This window comes from Cydia fagiglandana, chromosome Z (genome assembly GCF_963556715.1).
Source record: "Cydia fagiglandana chromosome Z, ilCydFagi1.1, whole genome shotgun sequence".
In the NCBI taxonomy this organism is placed as follows: Eukaryota; Metazoa; Arthropoda; class Insecta; order Lepidoptera; family Tortricidae; genus Cydia; species Cydia fagiglandana.
Genome location: NC_085959.1, coordinates 41,449,179 through 41,468,012, shown reverse-complemented (window position 1 = coordinate 41,468,012; position 18,834 = coordinate 41,449,179). Strand labels below are relative to the sequence as shown.

The window sequence follows — 18,834 nt, the reverse complement described above, 5'->3', positions numbered from 1 at the left end:
CGCCCTTGCGCATGGGCGAATGAGAACAAAATGACATCATTTTGATTTCACCATTTTCAACAAAGCTCTTATATAGCCGCACATCCGCAGTTTAATGCCATGCTTTACGACTGAACCCGTTGATTTTGGGTAAAACAATATGCTTAACATATTCGCCTTCTCAAAAAGAGTTCAAGCCGGTTCCGAGCGTTCGGCATTAATTGTTAATTTATTTGGTGGCCATTATTTAATTGATGAACTGTTCTTTAATTTGTCTGTGATGTTTCTGTACAGGCCCGAGCGCAAACAGGACGTGGACGGCAAGGCGGACAGCGGCTCGGAGAGTGCGGCCGGCGGGCCCGAGGATGACTGCACCTCCAGCACGCCCAGCAGCGGCTTCGGCAGCCTCACCAAGCGGTCCAACTACGGTGAGTGACGTCACACGCGGCCCCGAGGACGACTGCACCTCCAACACGCCCAGCAGCGGCTTCGGCAGCCTCACCAAGCGGTCCAACTACGGTGAGTGACGTCACACGCGGCCCCGAGGACGACTGCACCTCCAGCACGCCCAGCAGCGGCTTCGGCAGCCTCACCAAGCGGTCCAACTACGGTGAGTGCCGTCACACGCGGCCCCGAGGATGACTGCACCTCCAGCACGCCCAGCAGCGGCTTCGGCAGCCTCACCAAGCGGTCCAACTACGGTGACTGACGTCACACGCGGCCCCGAGGACGACTGCAACTCCAGCACGCCTAGCAGCGGCTTCAGCAGCCTCACCAAGCGGTCCAACTACGGTAAGTGACGTCACACGCGGCCCCGAGGTCGACTGCACCTCCAGCACGCCCAGCAGCGGCTTCGGCAGCAGAATTACCAAGAAATCGAGCTTCTAATATACATAGTTCCTGTTTATTGGGTTTCACAGTCGGGGCCTTGAAGTTTAAAAGTTGTGGACAGATTAGTGTCAGTCATAAAGTTGATTCACCGAAGTACCTACTATTTGTGCTATTGTCAATCTCACGGTTGGTTGTCGTTGACAGAGGGCGGGCACTCGCTGCCGCTGTCGTCGCTGCCGTCGTGCGAGCTGCCGTCGCCGGACCCGGACGACGTCACCGACCATCCGGGTTAGTACATCTGTTGCTATTCACGCGCCAGCCTCTCTAAACTATTGTGACGCATATTTTTATTTCTATTTGTGAACATCTCGTGCTATTATTGCATACAGTTTGGCCATACATAAAAAAAAGACAACAGCCGTTAAAAAATTTCACGCTTAAACTTTTTTAATCTCTAGCTTTTTTCTATTGACGGAAACGTCTGGTGAACTCTAAAATACTGGCTCGGTGAGCTGTACTTTAGTGTGACTTTTGAGCACCAAGTTTTGCTTTGACGACAAGAAAGTTTTAAATGCTTATGCGAAATTAATTAATTGGCAGACCATGCGAATTTAGAATACATATACAAAAAAATACCGAAAAAGATAGAGCTTCAGAAGATATTCGCAAGAAAGTTAAATGGAATTTGGACATTTCTGTATCTTATGAAACATTAGGTTGTTTCTTATATTTTCGTTTCATAAAGATGTTTGTCAGATTTTTTCTCGTCATAGTTAAAAAATTATTGAATTAATTAATTGAATTATAAAATTGCGATGCGATTCTTTTTTTCAAATTTACTAATATAGATGCGAGTGTACTTAATAAAATAAATTATGCCTTTTTAGGTCAATTTAGCATCAAGTTCCTTAGCTACAAATGTAGTGCACAATTGTTTTCCATCGTATTATTTCGGAAACGTTCGTATTTGTGTGAAATAGCAAGACACGTTCGTACGATTCCATTAAAATAGGATGAAAAATAATGATGCCCTACATCTGTACTTATGTAACTACTATTTATTATATTTGCGAGCGAATTGTATATTTGTTATTCAAGAGTCTAAAAATACCTGCATGCAAAAATGATTAAGTAAGGTCATGTGAAGAAGACCGTCTATCAGTGTCTGAGCGACGTGACGTAGGTAACACGATAAGAATCCCGTATAACAATACGTGAGTTCTAGACCTGTGACGGTGTTCCTCAACAAAGATTGTATGTGCCGGTCTTCTCCTCATTGACCTTAGGTAGGTAGGTATTTAAAAAAAATGAAATGTTAAGTAAGGTAAGTCACCATCTTGCTACATCACAAGGTCCCAACAATATAAAAAGTATTCAAATTATTTTTACAGTACATATGGTCCTATTTTCCAGCACTAGTGCATAAAATAGCATTTTTCGTGCGATGTCAAAAGTTTAAAGGGCCATATGTACTGTAAAACGTTGTACGATACACGTGCGAATAGGTAATTCGCTACTCGTGTCGATTTAAAACACTCCCTTCGGTCGTGTTTTAATTTATCGCCACTCGTTTCGAATTTCCTCTTTTTCGCACTTGTGTCGTAAATAACTATTAAGGCGTGCGTTAGTGGCTCTGCCTACGAACCATGAGGTCCCGGGTTCGAATCCTGGCAAGGGCATATGTTTGGGTGGTTTGTTTATCATTTATCACAGATATTTTTCTCTGAGTTATGGATGTTTTCTATGTGTCGTATATACGAGTATCTATTATAATACTTATAACGTCGTCTACCCACTACACAAGCCTATTGAGTTTGCTTTGCTATGGGACGGGGACGACGAGGTTGATTTGTGTCATATCGTCCCATAATATTCTTTAACTTCGATCTGTCTAAACGTTCTACGATCATATAATTCCAGGAACGGGAACGCTGACCGCCGCGTCGTGTGCTAATTGTCTCCAGCAGCACACGCATTCGCGCAACTCATCCAACACCTCCGGGGACACGAGCAGCAAAGTAAGCCTTATAGCATAGAACATAGGGTCCTATTTACAGCGTCCGCGAGCGGAGAGACTTGCTTAGTGTATGCGCCACCACAAACTCAACTCCTCAAACACTTGTGCGGACACGAGCAGCAAAGTGAGCCTTACAGCGTAGAAAATAGAATCTTATTTACAGCGTCCTCGGGCCGAGTCTTAAGCAGTGTATGCGGCATCACATATTGACCGTCTATTTTTATTGTGGTGGTGGATGTTTGACCCACTAAAATATATACAATAACACATGTACGGTACCGTTCCAGGCGTCAGGCTACGGCAGCTCGGTGTCCGCCGCGTCCGCGCACTCGCGACAGAGCTCCGAGGGCGACTCCGCGGACGCGCGCCCCCACCATAACAGGTATGCGCGCATAAACGAGCACCTTCCACCTACACATATATCGTCAAGGTATTTAACTTCAGTACCATTACGTACCTTGTCACAGTAACAATAGTATGATGTCCCTAGCGACTCTCATATTGATTGTCATTGTGACAAGGCATAATAAATGGCACGGAAATTAAATTATTTACTGTATACTCAAAGCGAAGAAACTAAGTACAATTGGTATAATTCCCGTATGTATGTTATTTTTGGGAGTTGTTACCTTACTTGGCCGTAAAGTCTTGAAGGTCGTTTCTCCAGCAAGAGATAATTTAATTCCGTAGAGCAGGGGTCGGCAACCAGCGGGCCGCGGGCCGCATTGTGGCCCGCGAACCTCTCACTTGCGGCCCGCGAGCCTCCCTGGCTATATTGTATGTAATATTGACAAATGACAATGTCTGATAAAGTCATAAATATTAAGAAAGTGCGGCCCGCGTCCACTTCGTTAACTGCTATGTGGCCCTTGGCTGCTAAAAGGTTGCCGACCGCTGCCGTAGAGGGATAGGTAGAGTTTTATTTATTGTGTGGGGATTCATCGTGATAGTTTGAACAAAAGTGGCAGGCTCAACTCTAATTTAAATTAGCGTTTTTATGATTGGGTATTGGCATCAATAATTTCGACTAAGTCATCGTGTGATAGTAATTAGGCAAACATATTACATTAGGTATCAGGGCATTTATGTAACTGCTGTATAAAAACATGCTAACCGTTTTGCTTAATATGGGGAGACCGTTCATAAATAATTTAATTTTTTTTCTATTCTTCATTGGCTGAAACTGACTATGATGAGGGTGTAAAAAAGCGTAGTATGTACTTGTTTTGGGGTGGGGTTTTTTTATTGTTTTTACTCTTTTATTGTTTTATTTCTATTTTTTTTTATTACTACTTATGTTTTTTTTATTGTGACTATTTTCTAAAATCCTACGGCCGCTAATTTTAATTTGATCATTACGAGAGTCGTACTGGAGAGAGTTATTCAGTGTTTGCTCATACCGAAAGTTATGATCAAAAACCGAAGAACTAAGTCACTAATAATATTGGCTGAGGATCTAAAGTTGTGAGGACGCACAGCGAACGCAATGTGACGTCGTCAGCATGAGATCCTGTAAGTTTTAAGAAATATACCATAAAAGACGATTTATACGTATAAATTAATATATTGCGCTTCATACGTTGTGTTTACTAAAGTAAGAACGATAAGCACGAAGAATTTCTAACATTGACCCGCCTGTTTCTATATCTATCGCACGTGAATAATTATATAGCTGTCCCGCCGATGATGCCAACGCTTAATGCCACTGTGCAAGGAGCCGAGCTATATAATATGCGCGTGCGATAGAAATAGGAAAGCGGGAAATGTACGAAATTCTTGGTCCTTAGCGTCCTTAGAAAGCTAACCCACGAAGTGATTCCGTGCGCTGTGTCCCGCTAAATGTGCTCGCACTAGCACTCCGCGCCCGCCGCTCCTCAACACGAGTAACTAACCGACGATTGTCAGCTTAATTAATTTAGATTTTTTGTTTCTCTCTCGTCCCCTCACCCGCAGTCGCTTGTGCAAGCACACAGGGCGAGCACAAACGTTAACGAAGCTGCTCCTCGAGAAATCAGTCTCGTCCGACAACTCGGACGTCTATCTGACGCCCAACACGACCCTCACCGGACCGCCGGACGTCATAAGACACGCCATACAGTCGCCCGCGACAGAAGACTACAAAACACCAGACACGACACTCACTAATGAAAGCAATGCACATTTCGCTATGCCCACTTATTTCGATAAGAAAAAGAAGGCCGCGGCAACAATGATAAGCAACGCCGTGCAGCCTTTGACGAATTTCCAAATATTCAAGCAGAAATCTTTAAACACAATCCCGGCTCTGATAGAGAGGAACAAACGCAACGAGGAACTGTTCAACAATTTTCCATTCTTAACACCGTTGGCGCACAGAAAGAGCTCTCTAATCTCCGACGCCAACAGACTATCGGGGTGCATAGAGGACGAGTTCTACAGCATCACATCTGACCAGGAAACTGAGGGGTTATCGATCGACGTCCGCAACCGTTTCAAGAGTCTATCCAACAAGAATGTTGATAAGGACGTGTTCACGTCGACGCCGAAAGAGAGGGTGTCGGTGATACAGAGGTGTCACTACGCGTCGGAGCGCCGGCGCGGGGAGGTGCTGAGACACAGCTACACGGACCCGAGGTTAGTGCGTCCTGTGTGGCTTGCTTTGATCCCGAGTGTGGTCGGGTGGCCCGGTCGCTTGTCTGCTCGTGTACGTCCGTTTGACGAGGCATTATTTTACTGTTGGTTTGCTATCACACATTACACAGACACCGCATAGAGCACATGGACCTCTCCTCTTGTGTTATGTGATGACACATAGGTCCGATTTTACTTGTACCGTTTGAGAGACACAAGCGAGTTGTATTTTACACAATTTTATAATATAGTATAGTGCATGGCGACTTTATCAACGAATTCATTCATAATTTCTCTATGCAATTTCGCAGCTCACTGTACATTCTTAATTTTTGTAAATACTTATTTCTAATTTACACGAGGACCTTCCGGTCATAATTGTGGGCGCAACTGAAATAAGGGGAAAATTGATATCCATAGCCTGACCCGACCAGAATGAAACCGGTTTCCAATAACACATATTTAACTTATACAAAAAACCGGTATGTATAATCTAATATTTTACTATGTAATAAACAATAAAAAAATATTTATACTGTTTTAATTTTATAAATATGTACATAAGTATTTCTTTTCCGCAACCTAGCTATAAAGGGTGGTGTTTCAGTTTAATGCATCTCTAAAGTCTTTGGTAAAATTGACGAAATATAAAGTGAGCCGATCTTGTTCACACTTGTCCCAGAGATCGGCCCACTTTTTATATTTCGCCAACCTTACCAAGACACAATTGTATTTTTTTTTTTTATAAATTAAATGTACATTTAACGGACCTCGACCGGGCCACACAAGACCATTCCTCCCTCCATTCCTGTAACGTCTGAGCGTACTAACTAGGTTGAGGGCACGAGCGGGACTATCTGCTTCTCTTTCTCTTACCTTTTGGTTTTTATTCTGTCTCTTTTTTACTTGTTTTTTTTTTTATTTTTGTTTAAGGGGTGTTATGTTAATAATTTGTTTAGTTTTAAGGTCATTATCTGGTGTAAGATTGAATTAGTGTATTTTAGGAAAGATAATAGAAATAGTTTCATTCCTGAATGCGTATCTTATTTTTTGTCTCTTCATACTAATTTCTCAAATTAAGACAGAGATACCAGGGGCCCGTTTCTCAAAAGCTTGTAACTTGTATATAATACAAGTGGAAGTCCCTTTCTAACAAAAGCTGTCAAAAAGTGACTTCCGCTTGTATTACAAGTTACATAGAAGGTTTTGAGAAAGGGTCCCGAGGACGTGCGTCTTTTTGACGAGCAATATTTAGAGCAGCGTGTGCCGATGGGGTTGGCTGGCCGAAGTATTTTACAGATAGCGCTAGCATAGGTTTCACCTGTCAATCCTACGAATAGTATCACATTCTTGGTTTTTATTATTATTTTATAGCCTGGCCCTTGAAGCCAGATTTCATAGAACCAAAGTAGAGGCGGGTAAAATCAATGCTGGCGCCATCTATAAAAACCTTTGACAGTTGGCAATCGTAGTGTTGTGTTGCGTACCTGTATATGTGTTAAATGCGTTAGTCGCGTTACGTACCGGTTTCTCTTACCGGTTTCAACAGGAAGGCGTTATGTAACCTAAGTACCAAACATTTGACAATTTGAAATTAAATAAAGGCGGAAAAAAATGGCAACAAACATTGACTTGTCACAAAAAACACATTTTTCTTAGAATGACTTTATAAAAAAAATCTGTAAGCAGGCCTGAAGCACTCTTTTACGAGTCAATAGAACATTTACAGTGTCATGAAAAATACATAGCGACATTTATAAATACAACAGCCAATACCTGGTTACCGGGTAAACATTACATTAAGCATAATAAATTAATAATCATAAAATAAATAATTACTAGGAAGCCGTTAACACATCCACTGTCAGCGACCCTTTTCTTTTTCCCGTGTTATCGGCTACTCTCATACATAGCGCGTAGCTCATGCTGACAATGAATGTGTTAACTGATAATTCGTGAACCTTATTACGAGGACATAAGGTCTACCTACGAGTGAAGAGTTGTCGCCGTTAGTGTAAGGAGACGTGTGTGTCCAGACGCGGCGACGGCGAGTGCAGCGCGTGCGCGGCGCTCCGCGACTCGCTGCCGCGCCGCCCCAGCTCCGCGCTGTCAGTACCCACGCACGCGGCCGGTGCGGCCGGATACGAGGGCGTTCTTGTATTACTAAATTAACCCTTTAAGAAAGAAAGTTAACCAGTCAATTGTGGTAGCACTATACGTTTTGTTGCATTATTTAATACGTATTTCAATGTACTAGCAATGAGCAAGAAAACATTAAAAGTAGTCACTGAGAAAAACTAATATAAATGAAAGCTTTGTTATTTTAGTTATCACAAAAAAAATCTGGTAAAATTTATAAGAAAACCGGTTTTCATGGTCAGCATATTTAATATGTACATTTACCGGTTAACTAAGAACATAACGGTATTTCTTTTCGAGATTATTCTACGCGTATTACACCACGGTATAATGTAAATCTCTTTTGTGAAGAAGTAAAGAACTGCCCAAGGATTCGCCCGCACCAAACCACGTGTTATGCCATTTTGAAATTTATTATTTTGACATGATGGCATGTGGCAATCAGTGTGCTACTTTACACTATTGTGAGAAAATCGCGATTTTCCATTATGAAATTGTAATTAATCTTCCATTTTAAGATAGAACAGAATACATATTTGATATGGACAGTAAATTGTCGTGGACTTTACGGTATAAAAGTTACAACCTCACAAGGCCCAGCCGTACAAAAAAGGTCCATATTTTGCCAGTGAAGTTTGAACCTATGATATAAAGAAATAGGTATAAAGGTAAGAAATAGGCGGGTTTGTAAAGAGATAGGGTGACTGCTATAGTTATTGGCCTCTCCTTGTAATTGGCCACTTCTTGTAATTGGCCACTCCTTGTAATTGGCCACTTCTTGTAATTGGCCACTCCTTGTAATTGGCCACGGTTAACAAATCAGAAAGAAACAAGGCAATAGAAGTGTTATTGTCAAGAGTGGTCATCTACTGCTATGAAGTGACCAATAACTACGAGTATAGCAGTCACCATAATAAAGCTATGCTACTGAAGTCACTCCGTTTTACATATTTAACCAACCGAATAGACACGATATTTTATCGTGAAGTGTAAGGTAGCACATATCGTTGTACTGGCGCAATTTCACCCTGTGCACATAACACCGAGATTAATGTTTACAACTCTGAACCAACTCAATTGGAACTATTCGGGATAGGGGCACTCCACAAAAGGCTCCACTTTCTCGGGGATAGTCATTTAGTTATATAATACAACGGTGTATACAGAAGTAGTGAACAATCGCTGGCCATCGTATTTTCACGGAAACGCACGAACGTGTTATGCTGTTCCAGTCAGTATCAATATAAAAAGTACTGAGGCAGCATGACAAATACGAACTTATCCCAGAAAATACGATGTTCAAGGATTGTTTAAAGTACACCTGTAATACAATATACCTACCCCGTTGAATTTAAAGCTAAGTTATCACACGTTATCATGCCAAATATCAGCTTCTTAGCTTTATTAGAAGTGTAAAAAAATTGCGTTATTTACACGTTTTTGGAATTGTTCGTCTTATCAATACAGATATGGATTCCGTTGCATATTTCCCGTTGGATCAAGCCCTATTAGGGCTACCTTAATCTTGTGTTTATGTGTACGGGTGGTAGATGTCGTGCGTTTTGATATTTTGTAGCTAGTAACTGCTTTTGCTGTTAGGGCGCCATGTTACGAAGCATACGAAGTTACAGATGTAGTGAACAATCCTTTGCCATCGTATTTTCACGGAGACGCACGAACGTGTTATGCTATTTCGCCTATTTCAGTCACAGTCAGTACAAAAAGTACTATGGTTGACTGAAGTTTGATGACAAATAGGAAGGTTTCCGCGAAAATACGATGGCAAAGGATTGTTCAGATTTACTACATCTGTACAAAGCGAACGGTGCAAAAATGGCGTATCGTTTTGACAGATGTATATGGGGCTGAACTACAGCGACGCCGTAAGATATGTTGCAACTGATTATAAGGTTTTGAAGACATATTATTAGTCGCATGAACCCGCCGTCAAAATGCCGCTCCCATACAATCAAAGTTAAGCTAAGAAAGAAGAACGACTAGAAGTTTTGTATTTAAAAGTTTTATTATCTTCAATATCTTTGTATTACAATACAATCCTACTCTAGCAATAAAAACTAGTATCTGGTTCCGTAGACAACATGCCAATGTAGCGAACGAAACGCAACTGTCCCTGTTACACTAATATGGAAGAGTGATAGAGAGACACAAATCGATTCGATGGCGAAGCGCAAGCGATCGTCACCTTGGCTAGGCCGCCAGAGAAGATATATGTAGATGTTACATGTCAAATTTAATGTTATTTTAAAATGAGAGGGTAACTTCGTTTGCATGGCAGCGGCTATGTTTGTATGAGTTTTAATTTTTGTAATTTAATAAAAGTATGAAATGTATTAGTCAATTTTATAAAAAAAAACCTATTTTGATTACACGTAAAAAGACGTCACGACTTCGTAAAATGGCGTCCAGTGATAAATTTCAATGTCATTCATGATAATAGTTGTTTAAGTATGATTGTTTTCGTTCGTAACGCTTTGTACATTAAAAAAAATAATGACATAAGTATAATTTTAGTAAGATTCATAATATTCAGAATTACCTAGCCAACATATTTTTTAAATTGCTTGTCTGTTCAGGTTTTTTAGGAAATCTACATACAGATGTAGTGAACAATCCATTTATATCAGTCATCTTCAATACTTTTTGTACTGAGACTCACTGAAATAGCATGACACGATCGTGCGTTTCCGTAAAAAAAAGTTTTGATTGGGTTGGGGATTATTAAACTGTTGATATATTGAAAGAATCTCAGAGTTTGAGCAAATCGGAATTGGCTTGCTGAAAGCCGTATTTTTTAAATAAGTAATTTATAATATATCGAGATTAATCTTACATGTTTTATTTTTTAAGGTAGAAAATGACTCAAGGCGTTAAGTCCGCCATTTGTTCTCTTATTTTGTAAATCACTGAGCCTACAGTGAAATATGAAAGCAAATAATAATTTAAATCAATAATATTGTCACTAAATTTAAATTATTATTATTTATTAAGTTACCAGGTGTCTTCCGCTTAAGGGTTTTTAACTTTTCTATTATGCATGATTTCTTAACTTGTTTCTATAATATTGCTTATTGATTGCAAACGCGCTTTATACATGATTAAATTATATTATAAACACGCTTTTATACGATAAGCATTAAATGCGGTTTGAAAGTCTAGTTTATTTATAGTCAAAAATATCAGTTGAAAATAAATAAATACGTCGCAAATTCTTCCGAGGCGTAAATAAAGGCCCATGTAGACGAGACGAACTGTGACTTGGCATACTACGAGGCTCGTTACATTGCGGCATCACTTCTCAAGCCGGCAATGCAACAAATTCAAATCCTAATGAGCCTTTAATTATCCAAGCTGATGATGTATATTAGTTATTTAATCCTTTGAACGCCACGCCTATGGGACTGTCCATAAATTACGTCATCGAATAGCCCCTATGGTGCGCGGCGCGTCATTGTGAGCCTTGTCAGAATGCACGAAGGTTGGGCTGTAGCCGCGCGCGTCACATGACGTCATTGACGTCATATAAAACCTGTAAAATAGTGACCTTCATATGCTGATTGTATATACATATGTATGTAGCTTCTTAGCGGGGTGTGATTATTATTATAAATTATGAATGCTAAAGGTATGATTCCTCCGAGAAGAAAAAGGAAAAATTGAGAAATAAATATTTTTCGAGAACCCTCCTTTGACAGTTATGCATCGACCCTTATATCTGGTATATAAAGCTAAGAGCTACCGGTTGACATATACATAAGGGTCAATTTGTAACTGTCAACTTATGGTTGAGATGCACCGACGAGTGTCCGCTGTAAATACATTTTGCTCACATTAGGCGGGTCCACACAGAACGAGCCGCTTCGTGAGGAAATTGCCGTACGAAGCACCTGTGACAACGTGCCTCGCCCGAGGCATTGCGGCTGCGAGCGCGTTTGCTTCGCCCGAAGCACGTTTCCACAGACCGAGCTGCTTCGCGCGGCAATTTCCTCGCGAGGCAGCTCGTTTTGTGTATACCTGCCTATTATCTAATCGTTGGAAATGTACCTTAACATAAAACCTATGATACCATTTTTTGAAGCATGTCTGCGATTTTTCTATGCATTAAATTGGTAGTTAGAACATTTTACTAATTAATATCAATATTAATACATACGTAGTTGTAATAATGATGAAATGTCGTCCGTCTGTATGTTTGTACGAGTCGTGTGGAGTGATTTTGTGTGTTATAAATAGTAAATTAATATTAAGTTACGGAACAAATTTACTGTTTACTTTTATAATTGGGATTTTATTATATACATATTTACAAGTTTGGTTCAAACTTATTTTTGTTAGAAGCTTACTTGAGTGTAAGCTTATACATTTTTAACGCAAAAAGTGTAAAGTAACATATTTTGAATGCGTTTATTATGTTATGCTGGGGTGCGTCACACGTTCGCCAAGCCTAGTTCCCATTTTCTTCCCTGGGTATCGATATTATAGAAAATATATTTACCCAATTTAATGTAGTTTGATCACAGCTAATGCCCTTTTGAATGACTTTTTATTTAATTTTTTAGTTATAAAAAGAATTATAAACTTAAAAATAAATAAACTTCGTATAATAAAAAAAATTGAAAACGTCAAATGAAAAGACATAGCCTTGGTCAATATACATTAAATTTCAATACCCAGATAGGAAAATGGGGACTACGTACGTGTAGAGAAAGCGGTAATTTAATATTGTCTGCTTTCGTCTTAAGGTCTATAAGATTTTATTCAATAAACTGCAGTTGGCCGGCTCAGCAACCGTTTGGCGTCCCATTTTCCCAATAAATAAAAACTTCCCTCGAACGTACATAGGTACAAAGCTAACGTATCCATGGCAACAGGAACCCGTCGTCCGGGTCGCTGACCGCGTCCGCGTCCGAGAGCGGCTCGCTGGACCGCGCGCGCGCCGCCTACTCGCGCCGCAAGCGCGCGCCGCCGCAGCCGCAGGCCGCGCCCGTCGACGACCAGGTCAGCTCTCTCACTCTTTACTACTTATATGATTATCCAACATGGTAGTACGTATTTGTACATGGTAGTAGTTCTTTTTTTTTTAACTTTATGGATCAACTTTTTTATTGTTAATCTGCCCCGTCATCCAGGCAATACAACCTCGGATAGACTAGGAATGAGGTCTCGGTACTTCATCTGAAGTCGCTGGCGACAAGTGTCATAGGACAATCGTTCCTAGTCTATTCGTGGCCATATAGGTAGCATGGTTTGTTAATATTCTAATAAGCTTAAAAAATATACATAGAATTAAGAGTCGGTCCATAACTGCCATAAAAATGATATGTTTGGTTGTTAAGAATACCATTAAATAAGGGCATTAAAAGTGACCCAGGCTACCGTAACCTTAAATAACCATAACAACGAGTGACAATAAAAAGTTGATTCACCGACAGTTTGGTGTAAAACTCAATCAATAAATCTCGATTGTATTTTATGTTCAGCACATGGTGTCCTGCCGGGTGGAGAACACGCGAGTGAACCCGGACTCGCTGATCGACGAGTTGCTCGCGCAGACCGACCTCAAGCACGCCGTCGACGACTCCGCGGAGAGTGAGTGCCATTAGCAACCTTACGTCCTTGTAGCACGGTTCACAATCCGTCAGTGTAACCCGGACTCGCTGATCGACGAGTTGCTCGCGCAGAACGACCTCAAGCACGCCATCGACGACTCCGCGGAGAGTGAGTAACGAGCTAACGACCTTGTGCGCTTACTGTAAGGTTTACAATCCTTTGAATAACTCGCTAGCGATAGACCGACCTCGAGTGAGTAATGACATTGTGTCCTATAGCCTATATCTTCAATATACCTACCTAAGAGTATTTTATACTATCGTGATATAATAGAGAGCTTTTCAGTCGAGTATCGAAGTAAGGTACGAGATTGAAAGTCACTATTGTATACTTGTACTTTTTCTAGTACATATATAACTTAAATTGTTTTACAAAATTAGGCAAACATTAAATAAAAAGATATGGACAAAAGACATCAACGCCCTTCTAGTTCATTAAATAGTAGCGCGTTGATGTCTTTTGTTATACCCTTTACATTGTAAAGTACAGCTTGGCAAAAAAGAGTAGAAATTTAAAAGTGGCAACACCGCGGTATAAGCAACACCGCATAAGGACGACCTTATCAAACCAGTATATATAAGAAAACGGGACGATACTACAGTGTTACCACTTTTTAATTTCTACTCTTTATTGCCAAGCTGAAGAAGTCTAGTTATATTCACTTAGTTCTACATGTATGAATATACGTGTGTGTGTGTGTGTTCCAGCATCCGGGCTGCAACTGTTCATAGCGCGCGACGGCACCGCGGAGCTGGGCTCGCGGCAGCGCACGGAGCGGCGGCCAGACTACCAGCGCGTCGTCATACACCCGCACGAGCGCAGGCGAGATACATACTCACTTACTCATATGTATAATAGATAACACACATCACTCAGGAACGAGATATGTCTTAAATACAAATAAATGCCCTTTTATCAGGACCAGGACCGCCTGCTTCGTAGGAAGGGTCACTGCCGAATAGGACCTTTAATTCGTTGCCAAAAAGTTGTATAGATATTCGTATAGGAAATGCAAGGACGTATAGCTCGCGTCGCTCGAGTTGGTCAAAGACGTCTAGTCTTTCTAAGATTGCCTATGCTCGGGAAATTAGTACGAGCAGGGCCGGAATAACCCTAAGTCAAAGTAGGCAACTGCCTAGGGGCCCCGCCTGAGCCCCCTAGCCGAGGCGGGGCCCCTAGGCAGTTGCCTAATTTTATTCTTATAATAATGAGTATGAGTATGTAGAAATAATTTTATTCTTATAATAATGAGTATGCTTATGTTATTGTGTTTTTTCGATCCATTCTTTAAATTAATGAAATACTCCCGAGCGTTGCACTGCATAGGGGCCCCAACATCCTTAATCCGGCCCTGGGTACGGGTACCGCCGTGACTGGTTAGCCTAGATGTGCAAGGCGGCTGAATACGCCGGTCCGAATCCGGCTTCTGCCACTGGAAGGCTTTTTAGGGTTCCGTACCTCAAAAGGAAAAAACGGAACCCTTATAGGATCACTCGTGCGTCTGTCTGTCTGTCCGTCACAGCCTATTTTCTCGAAAACTACTGGACCAATTAAGTTGAAATTTGGTACACATATGTAAATTAGTAACCCAAAGATGGACATGTTTTTTTATATATAAAATAGTTCTTTACCTATAGATGACAGGAAAACCTATAAGAAATGTGCAGTCAAGCGTGAGTCGGACTTATGTACGAAACTCGAGTCCGACTCGCACTTGGCCGGTTTTTTCTTTAGTATATGACATCTATTTCAGTATATGTAGGTAGGTGTTGTAATATTGTATATACCCCTATACAGGTAGCCTACGGCCTGAGTGTACGCCGACGTGGGTCTCGGCCCGCCGCGAGTCTGACCCGACGCCGCCCGACAACACCCGACCACGCCCGACGACCTCCACAGACTGTCCCACACCACACACTCGGTCGACCACGATACTTCCTTCACAATAGATGTCACTTCCATGCGGCTTGTGTTCAATTTTACAACTTTTTTTTCGATTATCTTCAATAAAATTGGCTTTTTTATGTCTATACATTTTTAACCTTTTTCAGCGCCAAGCGTAGATTAGGATGGTATTGCGTCTCACATTTTGCTTTAATGAGCTAGTGAGACGCACTGACTTTGGACAGGTGGAATAACCACCCGCCCTAGAGCAGAGGGGTCAATTTTGCCTGCAAAAAACTACCTTAAAAGTAAATTTAGATTCCCTTGGGACTCAAGTTAAAAACACAAGTGACACTTAGAGTATGGCATCTTGTGGCGTAAATAGAAAACTTAACCTTGACATTGACAGGAGGGTTGTTGACACACGTTGAATTGTATAACTAAATCTAGTTAAATAGATGGAAAATGAGCCTCTTATCACAATAAATTGGAAGCTTAAAAAATGTATAAGTAGGAATAAAAATATTATTTGACCAAATATCCCCTTGGCGCTAAATAGGTTAAATATGAACTAAAACAGAAGAAGTTGTAGCTTCCACTATAATAAGACACTGTATTTGATGAATACGCGAAGCTGGCTATGTTACGAACACTTCCTCAAAACAAATGGGTTATTATCATATTGGTTGTAGGACTACAAAACCTACAATGAATTTGATAATCACCCTCATCAAAGTATTACCTACACCGACTGTAATATACCTATATGTTGTTCCACGATGTCTGTGTGTTGCATTATATAAAAAGGATTGTATCATCCTTAGATCAATAATTTTGACAAATGCTTCCGATTTTGAGACGTATATTAGTGTACAGATGTAGTGCATAATTGTTTTCCGTTGTTTTTTCACGGATATTTTCGTATTTGCCATGCTAGTTGAGTCAACCTCAATAATTTTTGGCCTGAGACTGACTGAAATAGTACACGTTCGTAATAATTATGCACTACGTCTGTGCGTCGTTTAAGAATAAATGTCAGTTGTTATTATTTAGTCACGGGACGAGAGAAAGTTGGGTCGGCAGTTATGTTATCCAAATATCCATACGAAAACTTCCATTACAAGTGCAGTCGGCGTCAATAAGATAGTGACGGTCTACGTGGCTAAATATATCGTAACATACCTTTGTTACCATAGGAACAGGGATGTGTCTCGATATATTTGGCCAGTTTCGCCGTCACTATCTATTTGATGCTGACTTAGACTGTACGTCTAATGACCAATACAATTATTTGATTGGTGAATTTCAGTCGCACGTCCGTTGTTCCAATGATTTCGACTTATTAATGTATGTACAAACAAACAAATGATTTGTGTAAATAATCGGGTGTTCCTGCAATCGGTGACAACCCTAGCGTCGCCGTCGGCAGCTATGTATCGGCGCTGAGGCGTAGATTACCAAATAGACGGGGCACTACTCTCACTGCACAAGCACTTACCTACGAGTACATACAGTAAAAAAATCCTACCCATTTCTTACCTTGACACTGTGACGATCAATATAAAAGTCGTTAGACTATTGTTGCTGTGAAAAAGTACGAAATGGGTAGGAAATTAAACTCTTTGAATGTACGTTCAGTTCATTGATAAAATCAGGGATCGGAAACCGCTTTATTTCTCAAACCGATTTCGTTTCCGTTTGCCGTTACCGGTTAAAGAACTGTTCTTTTCAGATACCGGTTTATGCCAAATCTTGGCATACAATAAATGAATCTGTGGTATGAGGCTGCTTTTCCACCAGATATGTGCAAGGATTCATAGCGATGTGTTTGTTAAGAAGAAGTAAATGAAGTGATTGTATTGGTTCTTAACTTATAACAAACCCATATAGTTACGCATCCTCGTATATTTTCGGTTGAAACGAAGCCTAAGAGTGACTTTATGCGGTGAGTGCAAATGCAAAATCTACGGGTGGTAATCTGCGAGCTATCAGCACACTTGCCTGGCAGACTCAAAAATGGCGGGTAGATTTAACCCCCGCCCCGCTAAAACATAGTTTTAACAACCCCTAACTTCCAGGGCTCGATATGAAAGTAACTTACAATTTGACAAGTCAAAGGCGGTCAAATCCGCACATCGTTTCGGTGTACGAGCGGGACATCGCTATATGGATAACGCTGTCTCGCTCGCGCAAAGTGAAATTGTAATTTTACAAAATCAAGCCCGCCATACGCAAATATTTATTAGAAATATATAATATTGTATGAAAAATAATATATATTTTTAAACAAACTAATTGCCAATAGGGCATTTAATCCTGAATTTACTTATGTAAAATAATAATATTATGAAAAACAAACAATTTTTAGTCAAAATGAGGTAACTTTTAATTTCCACGTTACATCTACCCGCATTTTTCCTATTTTCTATACAATTAAGAGCTGTGAGAAACTATCGGCTAGTTGTCTATTTATTGTCATTATATTCGCGTACGTATATATAAGCGTATTATTGTATTTAACTAAGCGATGCAGTATTGAATACGAGATTGTGTAGGTAATACAGCGGGACACTTATATACTGGCGACTGTACATACATACACGAGTAACGTCCAATAATGGTCGTTTAATATGATATACTCCATTCCAGATGGAATTAGATGGTAGGAAAACGTACCTTATTAGTATTGAACTCTAACAAAATTTGGGCGGTAACTACTAGGAAAAAGTCCCACTTTTTACCAGTGATAACTACTGGATTTTTTTTCAGTATAAGTAGTTACCAGTGGTAAAAGGTGGAAAAAATCTTCCCAGTACGTAGTTACCACTGGTAACAACTTGGTGGTAACTAGTGGGAATAAACAAGAAAACTGATTCTGGTGCAAGTTTTAGGATGACATTCAATAAGTTACATTTCTCAGTCATACGATCCCAATTAAGTTCTAAGTAGTTCTAACCCCCTTATTCATAAACGTTTACTAAAGCGATAATAATCGTTTGTCCCTTTCCGTCATACCAATACGTCGGAAAGGGACATACGATTATTATCAGCTTGTCAACTTTAGTTAACGTTTATGAATAAGGCGGCAGTCCACACTGGTCCAGAGCCTCTAAGGCAAAAACAGACTCGGCCAAAGAAGGGCGAGACGAGACGGGAGCAGTATGTACACACTCGTTCTCGGCCCGTCTCCGGGTCTCTTGGCGAGTGTGTACAGCCGGCCTAAAGTATTATATCTCTCGTCTAGCACCCACAACTCGAGCCTTATTGAGCTTACTGTGAGACTAGGTCGACATGTGAAAGATTATCCCATATTTTTTAGTTATTGTAAGTAAAATATCGGTGAAAATATTTCCACCGAATTTATCCACCAGAATCATTTTTCACATCAGAATTTAAAAAAAATGTTATATTCTAATTATAGTTTACAATCAATAAAGAATGTCCCCTAGTTTTCTTACAAATCATCTAAAGAGCCAGAGGTCAACAACGCTCGATATCTGGTGTCATTGCTGTCTTATCTGTCTACAATTTACTTTTGTATTCGTTCACGTATCTAGTGATATTCCACCTGTTCAATGTCATTGCGTCTCACTCTCTCATTAAAGCAAAATGCGAAACGCAATACACATTGGACAAAGATGGACAGCTGGAATACCCTTAATCAAACTAGTTTACAGTCACTTCATAGGAAAGGTTTAGAATCTCTGATTATGTGATCTTGTACAGTCTATAAGGGATCATCCATT

The 18,834-nt window shown here is 40.4% G+C and overlaps 2 protein-coding genes across 4 annotated transcripts in view; one reads left to right on the top strand and one right to left on the bottom strand.

Annotated features, from left to right (window-relative positions):
* Positions 1-15,089, top strand: part of LOC134678394 (EEIG family member 2) — a 99,792-nt gene extending 84,703 nt beyond the window's left edge. For 2 of the 3 annotated variants that reach the window (XM_063536954.1, XM_063536955.1), the window contains 9 exons: positions 274-407; positions 1,015-1,098; positions 2,731-2,828; positions 3,115-3,209; positions 4,781-5,440; positions 12,466-12,592; positions 13,075-13,183; positions 13,912-14,026; positions 15,002-15,089. In XM_063536954.1, the coding sequence (XP_063393024.1) occupies positions 274-407; positions 1,015-1,098; positions 2,731-2,828; positions 3,115-3,209; positions 4,781-5,440; positions 12,466-12,592; positions 13,075-13,183; positions 13,912-14,026; positions 15,002-15,005 (1,426 nt within the window). In that variant the 3' untranslated portion in view covers positions 15,006-15,089. The remainder of the gene's footprint in view (positions 1-273; positions 408-1,014; positions 1,099-2,730; positions 2,829-3,114; positions 3,210-4,780; positions 5,441-12,465; positions 12,593-13,074; positions 13,184-13,911; positions 14,027-15,001) is intronic. The other variant, XM_063536956.1, reaches the window with a different exon arrangement.
* LOC134678400 (ecdysone-induced protein 74EF) overlaps positions 1-18,834 on the bottom strand; it is a 263,550-nt gene that overhangs the window by 2,502 nt on the left and 242,214 nt on the right. The window lies entirely within an intron of this gene.